The 25,601-nt window shown below is 34.1% G+C and overlaps 3 protein-coding genes, 1 long non-coding RNA gene and 1 pseudogene across 7 annotated transcripts; 4 read left to right on the plus strand and 1 right to left on the minus strand.

The window, feature by feature from the left end:
• The first annotated feature begins 405 nt into the window (after positions 1 to 405).
• Positions 406 to 5,217, plus strand: LOC120209092. Its single transcript, XR_005524371.1, has 3 exons — positions 406 to 1,037; positions 1,506 to 2,574; positions 2,749 to 5,217. It is a non-coding gene; the product is annotated as an uncharacterized LOC120209092 (long non-coding RNA).
• A 591-nt stretch (positions 5,218 to 5,808) lies between these two features.
• Positions 5,809 to 24,508, plus strand: LOC120209120 (splicing factor 1-like). 4 transcript variants are annotated; one of them, XM_039208183.1, is made up of 12 exons: positions 5,809 to 5,958; positions 7,219 to 7,551; positions 7,867 to 7,992; positions 8,095 to 8,134; positions 8,222 to 8,304; positions 9,003 to 9,080; positions 9,252 to 9,305; positions 9,457 to 9,591; positions 9,706 to 11,424; positions 18,106 to 18,127; positions 21,157 to 21,158; positions 24,498 to 24,508. In XM_039208183.1, exons 2-9 carry the CDS (start codon positions 7,249 to 7,251, stop codon positions 11,413 to 11,415), a joined length of 2,529 nt encoding a protein of 842 aa, XP_039064114.1. In that variant the 5' UTR covers positions 5,809 to 5,958; positions 7,219 to 7,248; the 3' UTR covers positions 11,416 to 11,424; positions 18,106 to 18,127; positions 21,157 to 21,158; positions 24,498 to 24,508. The 4 variants fall into 4 exon arrangements, with proteins under 4 accessions (XP_039064114.1, XP_039064116.1, XP_039064113.1 ...); XM_039208185.1 differs by lacking the exons at positions 18,106 to 18,127; positions 21,157 to 21,158; positions 24,498 to 24,508 and having other exon boundaries at positions 9,706 to 10,305; positions 10,378 to 11,624; XM_039208182.1 differs by lacking the exons at positions 18,106 to 18,127; positions 21,157 to 21,158; positions 24,498 to 24,508 and having other exon boundaries at positions 9,706 to 11,624.
• LOC120209121 (transmembrane protein 45A-like) lies at positions 13,562 to 14,779 on the minus strand. The gene has a single exon (XM_039208186.1). The coding sequence runs from the start codon at positions 14,682 to 14,684 to the stop codon at positions 13,683 to 13,685; it is 1,002 nt and encodes a 333-aa protein (XP_039064117.1). The 5' UTR covers positions 14,685 to 14,779; the 3' UTR covers positions 13,562 to 13,682.
• LOC120209122 (dirigent protein 19-like) lies at positions 22,398 to 23,072 on the plus strand. The gene has a single exon (XM_039208187.1). It carries the CDS (start codon positions 22,465 to 22,467, stop codon positions 23,041 to 23,043), a length of 579 nt encoding a protein of 192 aa, XP_039064118.1. The 5' UTR covers positions 22,398 to 22,464; the 3' UTR covers positions 23,044 to 23,072.
• LOC120209081 lies at positions 24,431 to 25,043 on the plus strand (annotated as a pseudogene).
• The last annotated feature ends 558 nt before the right edge of the window (positions 25,044 to 25,601 follow it).

A 25,601-nucleotide genomic window follows, 5' to 3' on the forward strand; every position in this document is an offset into this window, starting at 1 on the left:
AAGATAATATCAAATCATCTTTAAAGATTTAAAAAATTATCACGTTAACAGTTCCGTTATTTTTTAATTACGGTTAACCAAAATGAATTAGATATAACTTTTAAAAATTATAATCGGGTGATTAAACAGAATAGAACTAATAATTAGAGTATTAAATAAGAGAATAACAACTGTTTCTATATTATTAGTGGCCGTACAGTGATAATATAATTTAATGGAAATAATAAATAAATTTAAACTATAAAGTAAATTTATGAGTTCAAATTTATATTCTACAGGCTCAACTTGCTATCATTTTTATTTTAGTTAATTCATTATGATCTAAATTAAATTTATTACTTTTAAAAATAAAATATATTATTTTACAATGATTTATAATTGACCAATTTAAGGAAAATAGAAAAGACCGTCGGGGATAGCTGGTATGTCTTCTGATTTCTCTTCTTCGTCTTCTGATTTTCTTCTTGTTTGATTGGATTTGTTGGGGTTTTTTCTTGATTCCTTGATTATTTGGATGGACTGGAGGAAACTTTTTGAGGTTCAGCAAGACTCTCTGGATTTTTCCCTCCAATTATTCAGGATGGATTCATCGTTGTTAAGCCTCCGGCGGAGGTTTTGAATGAGGGGGTTACTGCCTGGCGGTACTCCTTGGTAGCACAATTTCTCGGTAGATCTCCCAATTTTGGTGCGATGCAGAAACTTGTGAATATTCTTTGGGGGGAAATGGAGGAAGTAGCGGTGAAGCTTGCGGGTATAATCTCTTTGTGTTTCAATTCCTTAACGATACAGCGAGGGATTGGGTGTTTGAGAACGACCCTTGGCATGTGCAAAATGTCCCGATGATCTTGAGGAAATGGGAGCCTGATTTGAAGCGGTTAGATTTTAACCTAGATCGAATTTCAATTTGGGTTCAGTTGTGTGGAGTTCCTTTGGAGTTGTTCACGTAAAAGGGTCTGAGCTACATTGCAAGCGCTTTGGGGATTCCTCTTTACATGGATGGTATCACATTTTCTCGGCAACGTCTTGATTATGCAAAGGTATGTATCGAAGTTGCACCTGATGTTCAATTACCTAGGTTTGTCGATGTTGTTCTTGGTAATGTATCGATTGTTCATGTTAAGGTTGAGGTACATTGGTTCCATGCTAGATGCCTTGGTTGTAAGACTTTTTCGCATTTGGAGAAGTCTTGTCAACAGCGTAGGAGGAAAGTTGCGAAAGTTTGAAAACCCAAACAGAATGATCCTTTGGGTAATGTGCAGGATACTGTGGATACTAGTGTAAACTCTAGTAGTGCTCTTGATACTAGTGTTCCTCGTGTTACTAGTGGGAGTTCGGGGCAGTGTGTTGCAAATATTGATGTTGCTCATAGTAATCAGGGTCAAGATGTTGCTATGCATGATTCTAATTCTTCTCAGACTCTTGATAGTCAAGTTCCTAGTTCTCAAGCTGTTGTTGAAATTGCCATTGCAGGAGGTAAATCTTGTGATGGTTTTCCTTCTTTGCAGGTTGCTAAATCGGCTACCAGAAAGAAGGCCAAGGGGAAACTTTAACAGGTGATTATGAAGAGTAATTTTGTTGTGTTAGATTAAGTTGACCCTGAATATGTTATTGAGTATCCTCCTAGAAGGGCCAGGGCAGCTGCGGCTGGGGTTGCTCATTTGCTGCATGAAATGAAAGTCAAGAAGAAGTCCACTTTGGAGAAAGTTAAAAAAGTGAGTGAATGAGCTAGCTCTTTAGGTTGTTCTTCTTTGGTTCAATCATCATGATTGTGTGCTTTTGGAATGTCCGGGGGATGAATAACCCCTCTAAACTGTCCAAAATTGTCCAAAGGCTAGAGGATTTGCATATTGACATTGCCTCTTTGTTGGAAACTCGGGTAAAGGTTAGTAACATGTCTTGGATTGTTAGTGATAAATTTGCTGACTGGAATTATTGTGCCAATTATGATTTTACTGAGAATTTTCGCATTTAGGTTCTTTGGAGAAACATTTAAATATGGCTGTTTGTCAGGCTGCTGATCAATATATTTCTGTTCGGGGTGTTCTTAATGATAATCATGTTTTCATTACTGTTGTTTATGGCATTAATGACGTTATCGTTAGAATGCATTTGTGGGATCAACTAAGAGCTATGGAAAGTTTTGTAAACTCTGCTCTTTGGCTTGTGGGGGTGACTTCAATGTCATCCTCTGTTCAAATAAAACTTGTCATTTTGATTCTGTTGGGTTTCATTTGAATGCTGCTATGAGAGATTTTTAGGACTGTTTGGGAGACTCGTCTTTGGTTGATTATTCTTATTTGGGGCCTAATTTTACTTGGACTAATAAGAATGATGTTGGTTTTGTTGCTAAAAAGCTTGATAGAGTCCTTATCAGTCCCTCAAAGGCTGTTGCTTTTCTTGGATCTTTTGTGGAGTTTCAGGCTCCAGGTACTTCTGACCACTGTTTGGCTGTGGCTTGGCTGCTTAAGGAGAAGCCTATAAAGAAACCAAAGCCCTTTAAAGTTTTTAACTTTTGGGTTGCTCATCCTGACTTCCTCACCACTGTTGCTGAGTCTTGGAATCTTCCTATTCGGGGTAGGGACCCTCTTCACTGTCTATTTCTAAAGCTGAAACGTTTGAAGGATTGCTTAAAAGTTTTTAATAAAGCCCATTTTGGGGTCATTTCTGGACGTGTCAAGCTTAAGAGAGATCAACTGGAAAAAAAGACAACTTCTGAACCTAACTAGTTTTGATGTTGATATTTTATAGGAAAAACAGCTCTTCGATGAATTGTGTGATTTGGAAAAGGCTGAGAGCATGTTCTATAAGCAGAAAGCCAAGATTAGTTGGCTTTGTCAAGGGGATCAATCTACCAAATTTTTCCACTTTGCTGTTGCTGCTCGTCATAAGAAAAATACTATTAGGACTTTATTTGATGATACTGGTATGAGATTAGACACGTTTGATGCTATGTCTGCTGGGATGGTGAATTTTTTTGTTAAGCTTATTGGTACTAAGGACTCTAAAGTTCGAGGGTGTGAGGTGCAAAGTCTTAAGAGTTTAATTCAATACTCTCTTCCTGAGGGTAGTGTTGAGGCTCTGACTATGGGTGTAATAAATGCTGAAATCAAAGCTGCCATATTTGGGCAAGGGGGATAAAGCCCCTGGACTTGATGGTTTCTCCTCGCAGTTTTTCAAGTCTGCCTGGTCTGTGGTTGGGGATGATTTCTGCTACTATTGGTTTTTCTTTGAAGCTGCTTGGATGCCCCCAGCTTTTAATTCCACTGCTATTGTCTTGATGCCTAAGGTTATTCATTCGGATAAGGAAAATGACTTTCGACCGATTTCATGTTGTTCAGTTGTATACAAGACAGCTACTAGGATCTTGGTTGATAGGCTTGTTTCGTTTTTCCCTGGTATGATTTCCCTCAATCAAACTGCGTTTGTGAAGGGGAGGAGCATCATTGATAATAAGCTGCTAGCTCAGGAGATTGCGAAAGGGTATGCTAGCAAGACCCTGCCTCCTAGAATTGCTTTAAAAATTGATTTGCAAAAGGCTTTTGATTCCTTGTCCTGGGATTTCGTTCTTAATATTTTGGAAGCTATGAGACTGCCTAGTATATTTAAGGGATGGATTCATACTTTTCTAACCTCTCCTAGATTCTCCATCTCATTCAATGGTAGTTTGGTGGGCTACTTTGAGGGTGCTAGAGGCATCAGGCAAGGGCCCCCCCGGTCCCTTACCTTTTTGTTTTAGGTATGAATGTTCTTTTAAAAATGTTGGATTTGGCTGCAACTAATGGGTTTTTTGAATTTCATCCAAAATGCAAAAAAGTTTGCCTTACTTAAGCTTTGCGAATGACTTGCTGGTCTTTTGTAAGAGTACTTTAGATTCAGTGATTGGTGTTCAGTGTGTTTTGGGAGGAGTTTTACGCAATGTCAGGGCTTTACCTAAATGCTGCCAAGAGTGAGCTATTCTCCTCGGTGGTCCCTGCTAGTCTTTTGGAGGTTATTCTGAGTGTTTCAGGTTTTAAGCGTGGTCCCCTCCCTGTTAGGTATTTGGAGGTTCCTCTTGTGACTCAGAAGCTTACGAAGAATGATTGCTTGCCCTTCTTGGAAAAGATTAAGGCCAAACTTGGTCAGTAGTCGGGTAAGATGTTGAGCTATGCTCGGTTGCAACTCATAAAGTCTGTGTTGATGGGGATCACAAATTTTTGATGCAGACAATTAATTTTGCCCAAGGCCGTTATTCAGATGGTCAATCAATTATGCATGAGATATTTTTTTGAAAGGTACTGATGCTAAGACAGTGGTGGCTAAGGTGAATTGGCATACTGTGTACTCTTTGAAATCTGAATGAGGATTAGGATTGAAAGATATTTGCTGCTGAAATAGGGCATGTTTGTTCCATCTGCTGCGGACTCTTCTGGCTGGTGAACGATTCCTCTGGGGGACTGGGTGCATGCTTATGTACTCAAAGGTGTTGATTTTTGGGCTACTGATTGTCGAGCTGATGCCAGTTGGACCTTAAGGAAGATGTTTCAATTTAGGAGTGAGGCTGCTGATATTTTTGCTGCTGTTTCGAGTGGGCAAAAGGTTAATGCTACTTGGATATGGGGGGAGATTCGGGAAAAGAAACCTCATATCCCTTGGCAGAGGTTAATTTGGTTTTCTAGGCACACCCCGAAGCATGTTATTATTTCATAGCTGACTATTTTGGATCGGTTTCACACCAAGGACAGACTGGTAATGATGAATTTCTCGGTGGTCTCCTTTTGTGTGAACTGTGATGATGCGATTGAACCTAGGAATCACATATTCTTTGAGTGTTCCTTCAGTCGGGGCATTTGTGGTTGGATTTTGCGCCTGTGTAACATTAACAGGGATGTCTTTGATTGGGAACGGGAGTTAGCTTGGGCTTGGGCTTGCTCTTGCTTAAAGGGTAAGTCACTTTGATTTTTCATGCTTAAAACTGCTTGGAGTGCTCTACCTTTATTGTGTTTGGGAAGAACGAAATCATAGGGTTTTCAGGAGAAAGTCTAGGTCGATTGATGAGGTTTTTGGGTTGATTCAAGTTGTTGTTGAGATCAAAGTCAGGAGTAGGGGCTTTAATTGTTCTAATATTGTAAGTAAGGGGCTTTGTGATGCTTGGGGTATAGCTTAGTTTTGGGGTTTGCTTGTCTTTGTATAGCTTTGTTTTCTGTTGGGGTTCACCTTGTTTTTGTTGGGTGACTCTTTGCTTGGAGTATACTTTGTAGCATGTTCTACTTCTGGATAAATAAAGAATTTTATCCACACAAAAATTTGAGGAAAATAAATTTATTAATAGTATAAAGGTCTAGATCGGGTCAGACTGGTGAAGAAAAAACCTTCTAAATTCGATGTGATTTAGATGGGTCATGGGCATGATTTATTTGTACATGGGCATGATTCATTATATAAATTTTAATCGGGCCATTTTGTGGGTAAAATTAGCCCAATAGGGTAGGCAGATAAAAAAATTGACTCATTAAGTTATTTTCAAAATTAATTTGAGATTTATAAAATTTGTTACATTGACTTGAAATTTGTATGAATTGTAATAAAATATTTTTTTTTATTAAAACGCGTCACTTTAACATGATAAAATATGATTTTTTTTTAATTTATCATGTGATAAATTTAAATAAGAATATTATTTGAGCAAGCTACGTGCATTATAGCATTCATAGTGTATCCCAAATTAATTTTGGGATGGTTAATAGGTCAATTCTTTTACCCGTTTGATCTATTGGGCCAGTTTTGCCCATTTTGTAGCCCGTTTTCTCATATCATCAGCCATAACCGACCGCCTTCGATCAATTTAATCTCTGGGTTAACAAATTTCACAACTGTTTTTCAGTTTTTTTTCCTGCTCGACACCTCGCTTATCTCTCTGCGCTCAGTTCAGCTTGAAAAGCCCATCGGATCGAGCTCTGACCCTCAGTGGATAAACCCTAGGTACTCTTCATACCCTTTTGCTTAATCTAATTTGGACACTGTTAAGTTCCAGTACATGCGATTCTCATTTCTTATCATCTGTTTTGTTGATTTATGAGAAAATGTGAAAAAAAGTGATGGTTTCTTTCTTGCTTTGGGAAGATTTGGGAATTTTTTCATCATAAACTTACTGTTTTATGCTTGCATGAAGTTGTATGGGACTCAGTGTGTACAGATTTCGTTTCTAAAAGCTCTTACAATATCTTTTATTTTTGGGGAAAGAAAATAGTACTGTTTTTTTAGGAATTATGATTAGTATATAAGTTTGATACGTTCATTTCCATGCTATTTATTTGTTTATTTTTTCCTGCTTTTAATTGATTATGTTCATGGTGCTTTTCTTGCCCTGCTCTTTGATTTTGTTTCGTTCAGTAAATTTGATATTTGATGAAAGCATTTATCGGTAATTTTGCTTTGGTTTAAGCTATTTTCTGTTGGCTTGAATCAATTTGGACTCCCTTAAAATAGTTTTGAGTTGTTTCTGATTTTTGGAGGAGAAGATTGTGTATACTGCTTACTTTTGCTCGTCTGTATTGTGCTCCATTACGAGTTTAAATTGTTGTATTTTTTTTTCAAGAACTTGTGAATATAGTAGGTGTATGTATCCTGCTCGGAGCTAGCTCTGTTTTCCTTTCCCCTTCCCATTTGAAAGAGAGAGAAAAACCCCAACTCTTTTGGCTTCCAGCAGGTTAATGAGTTTGATTACTCCTTTTTCTAGGGCTTGTTTTAAGGACTATAGGATACTGTTAAAACTTGGATCACTTTTGAATGTGGCAATCAAGTTTTTTAGCATTTGTAACTATAAGACTGCCACAGCTGTCTTTTTCTACGACTGTTACATCGTAACGTAGATAGGCTTCTTTCTTTTAGAAGTTTTTTTTTCTGTTTCTTGTTACTAATTCTCTTGCATTAGCTCTCTTTTGCCAGGCTCAAGGTCTAACAGTCAGTTCATTTAAGAGAAAACACATATTAAATGCAGACTTTTTAATCTCAAGTAATGCTTCTACTTTGGTTTGGAGACTGATTACTGTTGAATCATACTGTAAGATTTTACATTAAAACAAAATGAAGAATTTACTGCTACACAAATTCTTTTATTTGCTTCCTTCCTACAATCTGTAGTTGGCAGTTCTTTTACCCCCTTTATACCGTACAACTGACTGTATTGGAGGATTCCGCCTCAACTTTGACTAATTTTTATATGCTGCATACATATGTCAGGAGCAGTAGGAAGTTGGTTGACTGTACAGGATGACTACAGAGGTTGACCAGACTCCTGCTGTTGGCCCTCATGTTCCCAACATGTCTGCGACAACTACTTCATCCACAGCATCAACTACAGTCCCAAAGGTCTCAAGGTTTGCTGCAAATACGGGCTTTGTTATACCTAAAAATAAATTGTCAGGTTCGTTGGTTCCTATCTTCCAAGGAGGTAAGAAACCCAGAGGAGATGCTACTGCCAATAATGTGGACCAGATTCAGACGAAAACAAAATGGAGCCCTGATCTGACACAGGATGCTGCTGTCCGAAGGGGTAGAGCCATAGCTTATCAGGTATTTGGTCTATCCCTTGGAAATGCATATCATAGTCATTTTTGCAAGTGCATAGTGAAAATTTACATGTTGAATTTTATAAGTTATTTCAACTTGTTTAAACTATCTTGAGTGATGGGTTGGAAGCATTTGAAGCCCGGGATTGTGGGAGGAATATGTACATAGCTCACCTGATGGCAATTGAACATTTTCCTTGTCCCCAATTTGGAGATAAAATGCCAGTGTCCACTCTGTGATTCCCTAGCATGGAAACTTCACATTCCAGGTGCCATTAAGTGACATTACTTCCTCTGTGGTGGTCCAAATTTTGAGCAGACTCGGGTGGATCAGATTACACAGCAGCTGAAGTTAGGAAATCTGGATGTCGGGGAAACCGAAGACTCGCCAGTAGGTGCTAAGAATATGGTTAAAAACACTTATGGTAGACAACTTGAAAGTGAGGTAGAGAGACAGTTAATATTGCATCCTTTGTTAATTTCATTTTATTGTATTGATTTATTGGGGATTTTATATTTCCAACTCACATAGAATTTGTTAATTTAGGAAGTAGAACTTTTGGAGATTGAAAGACGGGAAGCTATTGGTAACTCAAACAACTTTTGCTAGATGAGAAAATTTTACCTTTCTCCAATTTATTCAGTTTTTAACCGTTTTGTTGTTGGACTTCTAGGTGAAATACTTAAGTTGAATCCAAGTTACAAAGCACCAGCAGATTTTAAACCTTTATTGAAGGAGGAAACAGTTCCCATTCCTGTAAGCCCATTTTTGTAGTGACATATTACTGCGTTTAATTTTCTTTATCTCTTTCCTGCGCTTTTTTTATTGTAATTCCGGAAGAAGTTTTACATTCAAGTAACTAACTTATCAAAGTTTATTAAATTTTGAGTTCGACTCATTTGAAATTTCTTCCTGGTTATATCTGCATTCGTAGTACATGATAAGGATCACATTTATTTTTTCTGCATTTTGATTCTATATATATATATATATATCCCCTTTTATCTAAATACATGCATTGTGTTTATCTTGTCCGCCTAAAGTGAAATTTTTTGCATGGATCAGCATTGCACTTGTATTTGTTCTTTTGATACGGGCTCGTCAGGATCACATCATCTTTCTTTTTAGGAAAGTTACATTGTGGGACACTTTCAACCTAAATAATCTAGTGATGGTACTAAAATAGAGTAGGTAATATGTTGATTAAGGCTGCTATGCTCATGGCTCATATGTTATCATCAGAGGCCATGGTGTTTTTGTGTCAGTTGTTGCAAAATGAAACAAATTTGACCAGTTAATTTCTATAATGGAATGTTATAGGTACCTTCAAGTTTGTTCCAACTTTCATTGCAAAGCTATTCTCTTTCTAATATTAATGTGTTTCTTCCATCCTCTGCCAATGTGCATACAGAACTTGAATATTATGAATTTATGATACTATATAAGTTTTGCAGGTGAAAGAATATCCTGGATGCAATTTTGTTGCCCTAATCTTTGGTCCCGGAAGTGGTACTAAGAAGCGACTAGAAAAGGTAAGTATTTGGTTTCTGTTATTTTGTTCTATTGATACTGATATAGTATGAAGGCCTTTCAGACCTGTTGATCTTGCTCTCTATGTGTAAGTGTATATATACGGTCATATATATATGAAAATGCTCTTCGTGAGGGAAAATTTATAGTTTACCATTCGTCTTACGAATCAGGACACTGGAGCTACAGTACAAGTTTACGCCATTAAAGCAAATACTGGCGAGAAGGTAATTCTTTGGGCAGGGAGAATATGTGCCGTCTAAGTTAATGAGCTGAGGCCTTTTCTATTTCCCACTTAAGAAAGATCTTTCTTTAATATATGCATGGTGACTGCTTATATTATTATATTATTAACTTATAGCTAGTGTTTTGTGTCAGGTTGAAATTTCTACACCTCATGGTATTGAATCACTGGATGCTTATGATGAGTTATTTGTTCGTGTATCAGCTGATTCCTTTGAGAAGGTTGATGGAGCAGTGGCACTGATTGAGTTGCTAGTTAGTTCAATATCAGTGAGTTCATTGCTCTGAGCATCAAGAAAAACTCTCCAAGAAAATGATGGACATAAAGAAATGATATTTATTGCTACTGCTTTATGAAAATAACTATTTGTACCTCTTTTGCAGGGAAATTTAGGCACTGGTTCGATGCCTGCAATATCTGGGAATGATGTTAATGCTCTTAGTCGAACATTTGACACAGCTGTATCATGTGCGACTGATTCTGCTTTAAATCATCGAGTGCCGCAACTTACACCAGCATCTCCACAAGGTCAGTTTCAATACCATAATTCATGGTTCCCTACCAGCCCTATGCCGCCAAATCTTTCAGCACCAATTCTCAACAGTTCTATACCTACACAGTCCTCACCTTTAAACCCTTCTTCACTCTTGGGGCCACGACCAGCTCCTGCAGCTGGATTCAACTCAATTATTCAAGACTCATCCCTTGTTTCATCCAGTTCACAGCTTCCAAGACAAGTATTACCGCAGCCATATACGCCTCCGATGCAGCCTTTGGGTCATACTGGTCCTCCTCAAAATTTTCTTGTGCCGAACCAAAATCTTCCGTCTGCTCAACCTAGCAATTTATCTTCATTACCACTTAGAGGAAGCCATCCCCAAGCTCTTGGGCCACTCCCTGGCACAAGACCATTGATGCCTGCAGGAAGCTCGTCTGGCTGGTCAGGCACATCTGCACCCCTAGGTCTGAGCAATGTGGCGCAACTGGCTCCACCTGCAGTTTTTTCCCAGGTGCCTCATCCTATAGTTCCACGACCAGTTGCATCGGATTCTTCTGCCATTCCGAACATGTTATCAACCTTTTCACCGGGGCAGTTTGGTCCTCGATTAACCTGTGGGCCTGTTAACCATCCATCCTTGCCTTTTCCTCCTGGTCCTTCTCTAGGGTCTTCTCCTGCATTATCATCTGGTTTACGTCCAACAGCAGTGTCAGTACCTAGGTCTGTAACACCACCAATGCAATCCTCTTTGCCCGTCATTTCCATGGCACCAACACTGAATCCATCTCCAAAGCCAGCAATGTTACCGAGACCAATTAACTCACAAGCACCACCCATGTTATTATCGCCATCTATGCCAAGAGGACCCTCTGGTTCTATTCCTGGAAACATGCCAAATTTTTCTCCCATAAATCAACCTGCACCAATACCTGCAAGATCACAACATTCAAGTTCCGGGGATTTCACTTTCCAACCTCACCAAACACAAGGCCCGACCTATCCGATGGTACCAAGACCAGGTAATCAAGCTGCAAATCTGCATGCTTTAGCCCCCCAACCAGCGGTTCAACAACAAGCACCACCATTCCAGTTTGGTGTGCCCAATTCTACCCCCCAACCACCAGTAATGCAAGTGTTCCCTAGGCCACAGAGTGGCAACCTGATGGGTATGCCACAAAATCAGCAACATGCCATGTCTGCTCCACCCAGACCTCCAGCATTCCCAGGCACCAATGCTGCTCCAGTTCCACACATGGGATTAAGAAACTTTGTTCCACCTACCCGAACACCCAATATGGCCGGTCCCTTTCCTCCCAGGCCAGGGCATTCTTTGCAACATCAACAGCACTACCCGGTTTTGCCACCTAGGCCTGGAAATTTCGCACCTCCTAACCCCCGATTTTCCGGTGATGGTTTCCTGCAGCCCACCAGGCCTACGTCGGGCCATTATCCCGGACAGCAAGTTTATGATCCATTCTCTCCCACATCTGTTCCTGGGGCATCTCAACGGCAAGGAGGTGGGAAGGCAAATGCAAGAAAACAGGAAAATGACCCTGAGTATGAAGATTTGATGGCTTCAGTAGGAGTAAAGTAGTAATCATTTTTTATTAATATGTAATCGTGATGATATTGAATGTAAAAGATTTAGACTGTTTGAAGATCATACATATCTGGAAATGTAGAATAGAAAAGAAAGAATGATTTTATATGGCATGTATCGACTCTGCATACTCATTCGAACACCTGGGTGTGGAGTCGAGAGATTGGATGTGTAATTTGATGGGATATGTTGTGATTGGGTCATTCTGGCTTGAGTTTGGATCACTTAAGGTTTAATATAGCCAAAATTGGTGTTAATAAAATGCGACTTGATAAAATTAGTCACATCAATTGATGTTATGTCACTTAAGGTTTTATAAATTTTTATACATAAAAATTAATATTATTAAGAAAATTATATCAAATTTTAAAATTTTAACACTACAACAAATAGAGTTGGTTCAAGTCAGTTGCGAATGCATTCAGGTAGGCACGTACACACCCTGAAATTTTATTGCGACCACCCTAAAATCTAAATTTTCTTCGATTAGTGATCTATTTTATTGATAGTTTCACCATGAAATTTTATTTATGCTTAACTCATTCAAAAATTGTATACCGTTAACATATATGTACTCACTTTAAAAAATATTTCTAGATCAACCACTAGTTCAAACGGTAATCAACTTGATATAGCTCAAATAAGGTCTCGGATTCAAATCCTTGTGTATGTAGAAAATTCCTATTGAAAGATTTACTCACCAAAACCAAGTGTGGGATACAAATCAATCCGGATTAATCGGGGTGAAAAAAATTTAACACTACAATTTAAACTTAGTTTGACTCTATCACTATTTACATTTACATTTACAAATAGAGACTATTTTTTTTAATAAATAACATTAAAAAAATTTCGAGGTTTTAAATTTAAGTGTCGTCACGTATATATGTCAACCTAGCATTTTAAGTAATACGACATGTGGATTTTGTTAGAGGATTACGAAACTCTCAACAATCGAAAGATATTGTGTTTGTCGATTATCTTGTAATATTGCTTTTATATTTTATCCCTTCCCACGAGTATGTTGATCAAATTTCGGAATATAAAATCCAGGGCTAAAATGACATAACAACACACTGCAGTATCTTTTCGACCATTAAAGATTGTGGCTGGACGATCAAGAGATCATCTAATAAGCCTATTATTCGATTGTATATTATAATAATTCATTTGGCTAATATTTTAATTCTTTTATATTTTAGTTTTATTAACAAAATTGTGGGGCAGCATTGTGATGTTTATCATCCAAAGACAAATTTATTTATTTATTTTAAGAAAAACACTACAAGATTCTTTATCACATTCTTGCTTAAATTAACCATGTCCGTTGACTCCTTTCCATTCTTTCACGGTCCCATAATTATTTTGAACGTGACGTCATTTCTAGCTTAAATAAAATAAAATGAAGGGTAAAGTACATAAATAGTCTCATGACTATGGCATATTATTTTATTAAGATTTTCAATTATTATAAGTTGTAAAAATGATCCTCTGACTATAGGGAGTTGCTTTGTTGGGTCCCTTGACTATTAAAAGTTACACAAAGGTCATCCGATTATTCATTATGTTCCAAACTCGCTCTTTTCCATTAAAAATTTTATGGTAGTCTAAGATGTACTTTAACATGTTGATTAAGATATGATAAAATTTGATATCATAATCTCAAACGACCATCATATCTCAGTCAGCAGGTTCAACTCAAATGACGGTTAAATTTAACGAAAAAGGATGAGTTTGGAACATAATAAATAGTCGAGTGACCATTTTGTAACTTTTTAATAGTCGAGGGACTCAACAAAGTAACTCCATTTAGTCGAGAGACCATTCTATAACTTTTAATAGTCAAGAGACTCAACAAAACAATATCCTATAGTCGAGAGACTATCTGTATACTTTACCCAAAAATAAAATACTTTATCATTGCATTATATTTAAATAGTTCTTATCATTGGATTTTTTAAAAACTAGAAAATAATTATTAAAATTGTCAAATTGTTATAAAATGATGATCATGGTATCATGAAATCAAATGATCATTAAAATTATTAAATCTTTAGCTTGTTGCTTTCTAGATATGATATTATATAAATCTTTAACTTAAACAACTTGTATACATAACAAATCAAAATGAAATCACCATCTAACTCCCAAACCCCATGAATTCAAACCAAACAAGACATTTTCTTGTTGTGATTAACCTTAATTTAGACCAAAGTGAGATATATCCAACCCTAAAAAAAACTAAAACTTTGTACACAAGTTCACCTACTTGACACATGTAAACCTACGTACCTCTCTATGTCCATGGCTGCATATCCTTTTCCCATATGGATAAAGGTTTTAGGCTCACCGTGTAATATTCTTTGACCCTTTCGTGATTCCACGTCATCAGTTTCATCATTGTCATCACCAAGCTCAAATTTCTCATCTTCATGGTGTGCCAACGTGGAATACTCAACTTTTCCCCCATACAGCTTGACCAGAACCAGGTAGAAACTCACGGCAAAAATGGTGACACCAATCAGGGTCCAGCTGAACCCGATATTCACCAACGATTTAGCTCGATGAAGCGCGGTGGCGGTCGAGCATCGGACCACTTGGTGACCCTCCTCGAAGTGGATAAAACAGCCTTTCGGAATCAACCCGGGTGTCCAGAGCATGTATCCCATGACCATAAGCCATATGCCTTGGTACAATATGCTTAAAGACCTAGTAAAACTCACTAGGAAGCTCTTGGGGTACCCTATTCCCATTAGGGTAGTGGCTAAACACACAACGATTGCACTTTGTAGGAGCAAATGGTATTGTCCCTCAACTCCCATGTGGTCAGCCGAGTGAAGGTGGAACAAGAACAGCTGCTGAGCAAAGGCGACCGCTCCGAGGAGCTGCGTTAGGCTATACTTAGCAACGGGGCGTATGTTGTCGGTCGCGTCGAGGACGACGGCGAAGGCGGCGTAAGTTAAGAACGTCATCGATATAGCAGAGTGCTCGAAATTGTGGAGATGGTTCGATGGGATCGTCCCGTCGGTATCGAACGGATGGTGCTTGACGGGACCGATGAAGAGTTCCATGGAGATGGAGATTGATGAGCAGACCATGATCAAAACAAGCTCCAAGTGCCTAAACTTCGACGTAGGGAACCATGGGAAAGATGTGTAGGAATTTGGGTTAATGGCATGGAGCTTGATGTGATTGAAGAGGTGCCACAAACCAAGTGCAAAGAAGGCAAACCCTGGTGCAACATGCCCCACTAAAGTACCCATCTTTTGTAAACGATAACGAAAAAGAAAGGGGTGTTTGGGGAGAGAGAGAATGAGGAGGGAAAATTCTTTTGGTGAAAGGAAAATCGATGGGTGAAGCGTGCGAGGGTGGGCTTAGCTTTTAAGGGGGTGTGCTGGGTTAAATTTTGAAGGACTAGAGGCTTCTATTGTGAGATCAAACTGGTTGACCAATCCCAGATTGTTTCTGTGAGAAGAAATAAGGTTTTTTTTTTTTTTTTTAACTCAGGCCCCTTGTTTTTCTAGAATACAACATAGTTTTCGTTACAAGAATTTCAAAAACCGTTTGGGTAAAACATACTATAGGTCTTTGAATTATATTCAAATTATCGTTTCAATCTTTAAACTTTAAAAAGTCATAAAATGACCATTAAATTTATCAAACTGTTATAAAATGATCCCTGCAATGTTATACTGGGTTTAAAAGTTTCATAAATTTAATGACTATTTTGTAACATTTTGTATACTATAGCTCGTTAATTTAAGTCTCGTTGATAGCTTTATTTATTTTTTATGATCTAATGTAAGTATTCGTGTTAGCTTTTTCTGAGATATACTATAGATATAGTTATTATAATTAGACAAAATTGATGGATTAATGTGAAAATTGATAATTTGATTGGTGATGGGTTTGAATCAATTGAATATTGAATAGTTGGTTTTATCGATTCATCGGGAAAAAAATAACTGTATGGTTTGCTTTTAAACAAATTTCGGTTAAAGTTTCATCCTAAACACTTTTTGTTTCGAGTATAGTAAATATTAGTTTAAAAATTACAAGAACCAACTGAATCAAATATCGAGAAGCTCATGTTTTTTGTTTGTCGTCTTTTTGGTTTTAAGGTTTTGTTTTGACTAATCTGAACCGATCCGAGTCACACACTTAGTTTTGACGGGTGAATTTTTTAACAAGGATTTTTCTTGTATAGACAAAGACTCGAACTCAAGACCTACTTAAACGATATCAAACTCCTTACCTTAACCCGTTGGTAAGCACATGTGTTTCGTGCATTGTTTTCTAAAGAAGATTTTAAGTTACATAAGAAACGTAGAGGCTTCCCTTTTGCCTTCATTTAGGTTGCTTCTTGTAGGGCATGTGAATGATTTTTAAATTATTGCTGCTTTAACACATTATTTATTATTTAATTCCATTAAATAATTATATTAAGTGGAAACTCAAACCAATAAGTTATCTGTTTATTTAAATGTATATTTTTATTTGGTTATCTTATTAATCAACACTTTTGAATATTCATATTAGTTCTCTTTTACCGATATATATTCATAACTATTTTTAAATATGTCGCATTTGAATTCTTATAAAGTAGGTTGTCAACAGGGTGATCATGGTTCGAGTCAAATTAAATTTCGACCCATCTAAATCCGACTTGAGTACAACTCCTCTCTACTTGTCATTCGACCTAACCTAAAACTTGAGCTGATTTTTAAGAAAAAAAATCTATTCACAACTCGACTGGACCTGACACATACAAATATATAATTCGCATTTTACTAGATAAAATAAATATATAATTGAGAAAAAGTAGAAAGAGGCTTTTATAGTAATTATTCTTATTAATATTAACTATAGTATTCTTTTAAATATATTATATGTATTTTTATATTAATGTTTATGATATTTACCCTTCAATTATTGATAATTGTGTTTATTCGTATCTTATAAAATTCAGAACTAATTGCTCCCATTAGTTAAAAATTTCAAACTTTTTACGATGCTGATTTTGTTGTATTTTTTATTCACTTATTAAAAAAAATTAACTGCGCACTTAAAAAATAATTCTAATCGATAACTATTTCTTTTAATTCTATATATTAAAAAACTGAAAAATAATTAAAAAGAAGAAAATTTCCCAAAGTCAAATAAATTAAACTTATGTATTAGACGAGTGCACCTAAATATAGCTGTATGGTACGTTAAATTAACTGTGTAGGATTACCTTACCCTATACACATTAAATACACATTAGGAAAAGTAGAAAATTGTTCAAAGAATTTATTCTTGAGTTGATTGAGTATTAGTTCATTTTACATTAATTTAAAAATCATATATATTCGATATAATTAAATATAAAAAATCTTTAAATTTAATTAGTTAAAAAAATTAGTGAAACTATGAATAATTTTAAAAAGGTATAAAAATCATCTTGAGCATTTTTTACGAATTAATTATTATATTTTCTAAGAAGTAATACTTAAAATTTTTTTATTTATCTATCAAATTAAAAGAAATAAATTATAAAAGACTAATTAGTTTCATGAGACAAGGTACCACGTCTCTTAAACAAGGTCAAGAATTCAAATTTCAATTGTGTGAATATTGAATTTGGATTAATCGACCGATGAGTGGTTGTAATAGTTCAATAAATTTAATGATAATTTTATAATACCTAAAAATAAATTGATAAAAAAATTATTCTAATATAATTTAAAGATTATATACACAAATAAATAATTTATAGATTCAACTGTATTTTGAAAGGAATAATTGATTTTGATTTTCTACGTTCAACAAAGTACTACCCAAGAAGCTTGAAAATGTCGAGAAAAAGGAAATTTCCATATCGCTTCATTAAAAGGACTTGAAAATGACTATTTTTGACACACATCTATTTGAGTGTGTATATCGTGCGATGGGGTTCTTAGAAATTCTAATCCTTATTTGATATGGATAATTTATTTATTGATGTTTTATATTATTAGTATATTTTGATGTGATATTTATTTTAAAATTTTTCTTTTATATATAATATATATAAAAGTGATAAACACGACCTAAAAGTCTTCGTATTTATCATATAGCTATGCTTTCCTTTTAATTTTTCTTTAAATAAATCGTACTTAGAAATTTCTTGCGTATAACCATACGTATATATTTTCTCCCTCCCGATTTTAAGGTTTTGTGGGTGAATCTTCCAACGAGAATTTTTTGCATACACAAATACTCAAACTTTAGACTTTGCTTAAACAATATCAAATTGCTTACCCCTTGAACAAACCCTTATTCTTACCATACATAATTTTATTTATCTATTTCGAAATATAAAGTCGGGTAGTGATTGTATTTTGTATTTGCTTGAGCTTGCACGCAATTTCCTTAGCCACCTTCACGCTGTTCCCCTGCATGCCCTTCTAAGCCTCCACAAAACTTTAAAAGCAAAGCAAAACAACTCTTTTAACTTTTTGACATAATAGAAAATTAATTATTTTTCATAAATTGCGTTTAGAATAAAAAATAAATTACGAACATAATAGATTCATATAAAATATTAATTAAACTTTTAATAAAATAACTTTTAATTTTTTTTTTCAATGAGACTCACGTTTTGTATCAATAAGACTCTGCGAAAACTAATTTAAAAAAAACTTTTAATAATAAAATATTTACTGATGATAATTTGTTTGCCTTGGTAAGTGGAGGCCTTAAGCAACGACGAAATCGCGATGGAATTATGGATACATTATTTAATTTTAAAATTAATAAATCCTAAAAAAATCACGTCATAAATTTTGGGAGTTAAAATTTAATTCTATTAATTTTAAAATCGATGTCCTAACAAGTAGTAACAATTAATTAAATCATAGTTTATATTAGCATTTATACATCATTATAATTTTTTTATAAAATATATTATTATAATTAAATGTATACGAACTATTTTTAATCTTTAAATAGAAATATGAATTAATCAGTTTTAGCTTCAATGCATGAACATATATCTATATTTTACAGATTGAGTCTAATTACAGTTAGGAGTATTCATGGTGGGTTAACTTTTATTAACGGTTCGGTTATAGGGTAACATATGATTAACCTATTACAATTTTTTCAAACATAATACAATTTAAAATTTTTAAATTTTCATAAAATTTACGATGATGGAAAATATATATTTGTAAAAAAATTATTTATTTATAAATGCATTTTATTATATATATATTAGAGCTATATTCATTTTTTATAGTTTAAAATCTTATGTTTGATGTATTTGTTCCATCTATGTTTTGATGTAATGTGATCCTATATAAGATAAACAATATTTCATTCTATCAAATATATCTTTTAAAAGTTCTCATAACAAATTTGTACAATAATTAATTTAAATTAATCAATCAATATGCATTTTGAATATTAAAATATAAAATTAAATCATTTTATGATATATCAATTGATCCTTAAAATCCCTTAGACAACGCGGCGAATCATGTTTTTTTAACCATTATTTAATAAATAATAAAAAAGTAAACATATTTCATGTGCAAGTAAAGTAATAATGTATTAATATCAATGTTAAACAGGATATTAATATTATAAAAATAATTAACACATTGCATTAAAATTATGTATATATTTGAATATTAAAGTATTTATTATACTTGATTAGATATATGCAAGTAACGTAGTTTATTTTGTATTAAATAATTAGTTAACTGAAACTTAACGAGAAAGATTAAATATCACGGTGTATCCATTAAGTGATCTATAAGAAAGAAATTGAAATTGGAATTGAAGTCACTGGTGATGTCGTCGTTTCTCATCCTTGAACTAACGTGTAATATCACAGGTGAATCAAATGAAACTCTCAAAAAAGAAAAGAAAAACAACAAATAATTTGGGGATGAAACATAAATCGTCTGTCGTTCTCCTGAAAATTTCAAATTATCATATATTTTATATTTTTCTGTATATTTTTTTATTGATGACATGTTTTCGTCCTCTTAGAATTTTATAAATACCCATCTCTTAAAATTTTAGAAGTTCGTCTCATTAACATAGAATCATGTGTTCTTTCCTAGGACGAAGAGAGGAGCTCTCATTCGTTGGTGATGGACGAAAAATTATAGGATTATCCTTAAAACTTAGAACTTATAGTCCCATGTTGAGATGAGCATGAGTCGAATTAGATTGAGTTTTTAATTGATCCAAATTTAATCAAAGTATGATATCTTTCATCGTCATCTGATTCAGGGATGAAGTTATGCTTTATGGGCCACTACCCCTATTTTTTATAATTTAAAAATATACATGGATAAATATCCAATTAGACCTTCTAATTTTAGTTTATATTTTGATTCTGTCTCCCTCATTTTTTATGGTTAATTATATTTTGTCCCCTTAAACTAATATCATGTTTCTGTCTGTGATTTGATCCAACCGAAGGTTAGGAAGGCTTCACCCGATTTGAAATTCGATTAGATTTTTGGAGTAAAAACTCACATCCGAATGAACACACATATATATATATATATATATTCTCATTTTCATTCGATAAAATAAGGATTCAATTTAAAAAGTAGAGAGAGAAATGTGTAATTCTAATTATCCCTAAATATATAAAAAGTAGTCATAGTATTATTTCATGTTAGAGATTTCTTACTCTAAACATGAATTTAACCTCATCTGTTGGGAAGAAAAAAACTCAATCCAATCGATTTAAAATCGATTTTTTCAACGACAAAAAATTGACCTTATAAGATCGAAAAAGATCAAAATCTATCGAATTTAAATTTAATAGCCATTTTTAATCCCTGACGTAAAGTGACTATTGATGACGATGAATATGATGTAGGATAAATCTCGTTGACATTTATTATAGAAATTATATGATAAATCTAAACTTAATAGTCCAAAACGAAAAGCTGAAGTCAAAATATTTCTAGAGTTGGATAATTCATAGAATTTGGTCAAAATATACATCACGGTTCAGCCTCCGCGTTGCCGATTCTTCTCTATCCATTGCTCACATGAATTTTATTTCAAAAAAGTTAATTTATGTTCTTGCGGTGTTTGATTTGGATTTGGATTTTACTTGTAATTTTCAAATTCTAGATACAATCAGACACCAACATATTATAGAACATTCTTTTAGATTATCACGTGAAAATAAGAATAATTTTTGAGTATTTATTTTTAGATTAAAACAAAGTAATTGGAGATGCCACGGTTGGTCCATTCAAACCTCACTCAAATATGGGCCCACTGGTGATGCTAAAGCAGGCAAATTTGGCCCAAAAGGCCACGTGAGTAACCATTACATCATCTTCAAAATTGATTTGGGATTCACGGGAAATGCTAGTGTAAGATAAACTCGTCAACAAATATTTTTTTAGTCGAACTCATCACGTTGAAGTGATTAGTTCAAATAAAACACAATTTTTTTATTAGAATTTATCAAACTAGAGTGATAATTTTTTTAAAAAATTTATATTTTATTCAAATTCATCATATTCATGTGACGACGGACGACTTTTAAATCACTATAGGAATAACCACAATTCTCAAAATAAAATATCTAGTATCGTATTAGGCTAAAAATTAGGCCGCCTACGACGTTGTGCGAAAATTACTACTAAAGCAGTCAATGCGGGCTGCCTTGACACCGAACATAGTTTAAAATCACTATGGTTCAATGTTAGATTTTTTCTTAATAATTTTGAGTGGTTACAAAATAAAATTTATATGATTAAATTTTTTTAAAGGAGGAGAAGGAAATGAATTTTGAAGTATTAATTATAGTACTTTTTCTTACTAATGTAATACTTTGATTAAATTGATATTTTAATAAAGTCAAATTAAAATTTATTATTTTTTAATATATATAAAAAGAGAAAGTTAAAAACACAATTAAACAACTAAAAAAATTTATGAATACAAAAAAATATTACTGTCGACAATGAAAGATAAATACCATTAACGTTAACATAAAAAAATATAATCAAATTATATCAATTTTCTTTCTTTTTTTTATTTAACGGTAGATAAACTGATAATGTCAGTAATTACTTACACACAAAAACAATGCTATGATCAAAACAAGATAGCTATAATAGTACGGAAACCAACAGTATAAGTTACCCTAAGAAATATATGTAGATATAGAGTACATCAAACCTAGAATGTTATTATGAAGTGATGCTTTACCTTAAAGCCAAATTTGTATCTAAAATGTTAAATTAGTAATCTCCTACTCTTGAAGAGAAATGCCCCCACATCAAAAAGGTAAATTACACTGCAAGCACGAATTAATTTATCTTAGTACACGAATTAATTTATCTTAGTGGTTAAAAGAATTATTGTTGTTTTTAAAAGTCACGGGTTTGAGCACCAACGACTGCAGCAGGATGATTGAGCGTTTATTGTTAAATGATTGAGAGTATTTAAAACGAATACTACTTCATAATCACATTAACTTAAAATAAATATTGGTTTGCAATTATATTTCAACATTTGTCACTAAATATATTCAAATTTATTTTCTTCCCCAAAAAATTACAGCTATGATTAAAAAACCTTTTTAAGTAATGTAGTTGGTGCCGTTTCGATTTCATAATGATATCAAATAGATTAAAACTCACTATTAAATCTTCTTTATTGAAATTTGAGTGCGTTTTAATCCTTCCCGATTTATACATTAATTTCTCTAAGATTAGCTTTTTTTTCTTTTTTAATAGTATTTATTATACTTATGGCACGAACCGAGTAATCTTAGTGGTGAAAGAATTATTATTATTCTTTGAGGTCTCGGATTCGAGTACAAAAAATATCAGAAGTATAAACGTTCAATTTTAAATAATTAAGAATTATCTTTAAACATATAATATCTTATACTTATATCAAATTAATAAAAAAAATTAAGTTATACCTACTGGTCTGAGCCATCATATTAAATACCAAATCTCCCTGTAACATCTGTACATATCTGTCGGCAGCAAGCTTTTGTGGAAATACCCTAAAACAAAGTGGAAGATGGGGCGGATTCTTCTCATCTTGTTCTTCATTTCGTTTTCCTCCGGCCCCATCCGATGCGCCCGAGACGACGGTGACGATGATCGCGGCGGTTTCGTGAGAAGCCTCGACCCAAAGTTGTTGAGCTTAAAGGAAGAAAAGCTAAGCCATTTCCGCATCTATTGGCACGACATCGTGAGCGGTAACAACGCTACATCCATCTCTGTGGTTCCGCCCTCGAACAAATCGACGACGGGGTTCGGAACGATCAACGTGATCGACGATCCGTTGACGTTAGGGCCGGAGTTAAGCTCGAAACCGGTGGGGAAGGCACAAGGGTTCTACACACTCTCGTCACAAGAAGAGGTAGGACTATTGATGTCGATGAACTTCGCTTTCACGGAAGGGAAGTACAACGGTAGCACGATAACGGTGCTCGGGAGGAATGCGGTTTTCAACAAGGTGAGAGAGATGCCGGTGATCGGAGGCAGCGGGCTGTTCCGGTTCGCCAGAGGCTATGTTCAGGCAAGAACTCATACATTGAACATGAAGACGAGGGATGCGGTTGTGGAGTACAATTGTTATGTGTTGCATTATTGAATCTTTTACTTTACCCATTTCCTTTAATTATTGTTATGTTGTATTGTCTTAATAATTGCATCCCCTACTTCTAGTACTGGGACCTAATGGCCATGTCATTTTGTTGTGAATGCACCATATAATAGTATTCTTAGATATATTTATGGAGTTTAATTCCGAAACTTAGTAATCTTTATTATGCAAATATAACAAAGTTAACAATTTCCATGTAAAATTAAATATTTTCTTTTTCTTTTAAATTTAATATATTTGAGTGTTGTTGATGTACAATGAATGAAATATTAGTTTAAACTTATTTAATGGGTTAACAGTGTTTACGGATTGATTAATCATGATTCACCTCTTTTAATCGAAGAGTCACGTGAAAGAATAGTTTAAAATCCATAAACTATTCTTTATTATGATGATTTTTTTTTTGAGTGTCGCATAAGACTTCGGAGGAGGAGACTGTTTTTTTTAAGTGTCACGTAAGATTTTTTGTTAATGAGTTAACGGATCGAGAGATTAAAATCGAATAAATCAATCCACTTAAATTTTAAACGGTGACCAAAATCGGTCAGACAAAATACATAAGAGATTATTCGCATAGTTTACCCTATATTTCAATAAATAAATAGTTTAGATTTATTTAAAATTTATAACTCATAAATAAATATATTTTAACCCACAATAATACAATCTCACTTTTTACCACAATCTCAAACCTCAAACCCAAAACTCTAAAACCCTATACTATAAACCCCAAATTCAAAACCTAAACTATAAATCTTAAATCCTAAACCTTAAACACTAAAACTTAAATCCTAAAACCTAAAATCTAACCCTGAGAAACATATTGTTTTACCGTGAGTTAAACTAAGTTGGTTGTTTATTTAAACCTAATGACCATAATTTAGTGTAAAACTTATTAGTTTTACATAATGTAAGTGAACCCTGTTACACAATGTAAAAATATTTTAGTTTTACATATATTTAAGAGCATTGGACGAGTGAAAATAGATAATTGAGATTAATAGTAGGAAATGAGAAAATATTCACTAGAAAAAAAATAATGAGTCAATCTAAGTCATATATTTTCACTCAACGCTCCTAAATCTGTGTAAGATTAAGGATTTTCACATTATGTAGGTGGATCGTAATCCATTTATATATATAATATAAATATTCTAAAAATATTAGAAAAATCTAAAACAATGTACCAATATTGGAACAAAAACGATACGTCCATCGGTATTTGATCCTTAATTCCTCTAAAGTTGTTATTTTTTTTATTCTCTTGATAGTGTTTTAGTTATACCTACTGCCCTGAGCCATTATAGTAAATACCAAGTCTCTTGTATCGGTCATCGGCAAGCTCTTGTGCCAAAACCATAGGACAGAGCAGAAGATGGTACGAATTCTTCTTACTCTGTTCTTCATTTTGTTTTCATCGGGCGTCGTCCGATGCGCCCGAGACGACCGTAATGACGATCACAGTTTTGTGAGAAGCCTCGACCCGAAGTTGTTGAACTTAAAGAAAGAAAAGTTAAGCCATTTCCGTATTTATTGGCACGACATCTTGAGCGGTAATAACGCTACATCCATCTCAGTGGTTCGATCTTCGAACACGTTGAAGACGGGCTTCGGAACGATCAACGTGATCGACTAGGGCCCGAGTTAAGGTCGAAACCGGTAGGGAGGGCACAAGGGTTCTACGCACTCTCATCGCAAGAAGAAATAGGACTATTGATGTCAATGAACTTCGCTTTCACGGAAGGGAAATACAACGGCAGCACGATTACGGTGCTCGGGAGGAATGCGGTTTTCAACAAGGTGAGAGAGATGCCGGTGATCGGAGGCAGCGGACTGTTCCGGTTCGCCAGAGGCTATGTTCAGGCAATAACTCATACATTTAACATGAAGACGGGGGATGCGGTTGTGGAGTATAATTATTATGTGTTGCATCATTGAATCTTTGACCATTTCCTTTATTGTTGTAATGTGATCTTGTCTTAATAATTGCATTTCCTACTAATGGCCATATCTTTTTCTTCTGAATGCTACCATATAACAATATTCTTAACTATATTTGTCGAGTTCAATTTCATTAACTTTGTTATTAGTACAGTACAAAAAAAATATTTAAATATTTAATATGTTTCAAATTATTTAAAAAAGTAGTCTTTATGATACCAATATGATAAAGTTAAAAAATTTCATATAAAATTAAATATTTTCGAAGATTAAGTTATTTTTTTAAATTTAAAATATATAAGCGTTGTTAATACACAATGATATTAGTTTAAAATTGTTTAACGGTTGATCGATTAGTTATTATTTACCTCTTTTAATATGAATAAAGAAATACATTCTTATGATAGATTGTAGAAATTTCTCTTATAGATAAAAATAGATAGACCAAATCAAGAATGAACCTCAAGGCAATCGTCACCCTAAAATTTTAAATTACTATAAATTTTAGATTTTTTCTATACATTTTTTAACGAAAATATGTTTTCACTCTATTAAAATTTTATAAATTCAAGTATGATCTCAAATTCAAGATCCTAAATTCAAGT

The sequence above is a fragment of the Hibiscus syriacus genome, unplaced genomic scaffold (genome assembly GCF_006381635.1).
Source record: "Hibiscus syriacus cultivar Baekdansim isolate YM2019G1 unplaced genomic scaffold, ASM638163v2 tig00018093_pilon, whole genome shotgun sequence".
NCBI classification, from domain to species: domain Eukaryota; kingdom Viridiplantae; phylum Streptophyta; class Magnoliopsida; order Malvales; family Malvaceae; genus Hibiscus; species Hibiscus syriacus.

Excerpts from the sequence above, each read along its gene's own strand:
- LOC120209120 (XM_039208183.1), top strand. The coding sequence starts at position 7,249 with ATGACTACAGAGGTTGACCAGACTCCTGCTGTTGGCCCTCATGTTCCC. Across the intron at positions 8,135-8,221 it reads TGAAAGACGGGAAGCTATTG|GTGAAATACTTAAGTTGAAT; the intron begins GTAACTCAAACA and ends TTGGACTTCTAG. Across the intron at positions 9,592-9,705 it reads TGCTAGTTAGTTCAATATCA|GGAAATTTAGGCACTGGTTC; the intron begins GTGAGTTCATTG and ends CCTCTTTTGCAG.
- LOC120209121 (XM_039208186.1), bottom strand. The coding sequence starts at position 14,684 with ATGGGTACTTTAGTGGGGCATGTTGCACCAGGGTTTGCCTTCTTTGCA.
- LOC120209122 (XM_039208187.1), top strand. The coding sequence starts at position 22,465 with ATGGGGCGGATTCTTCTCATCTTGTTCTTCATTTCGTTTTCCTCCGGC.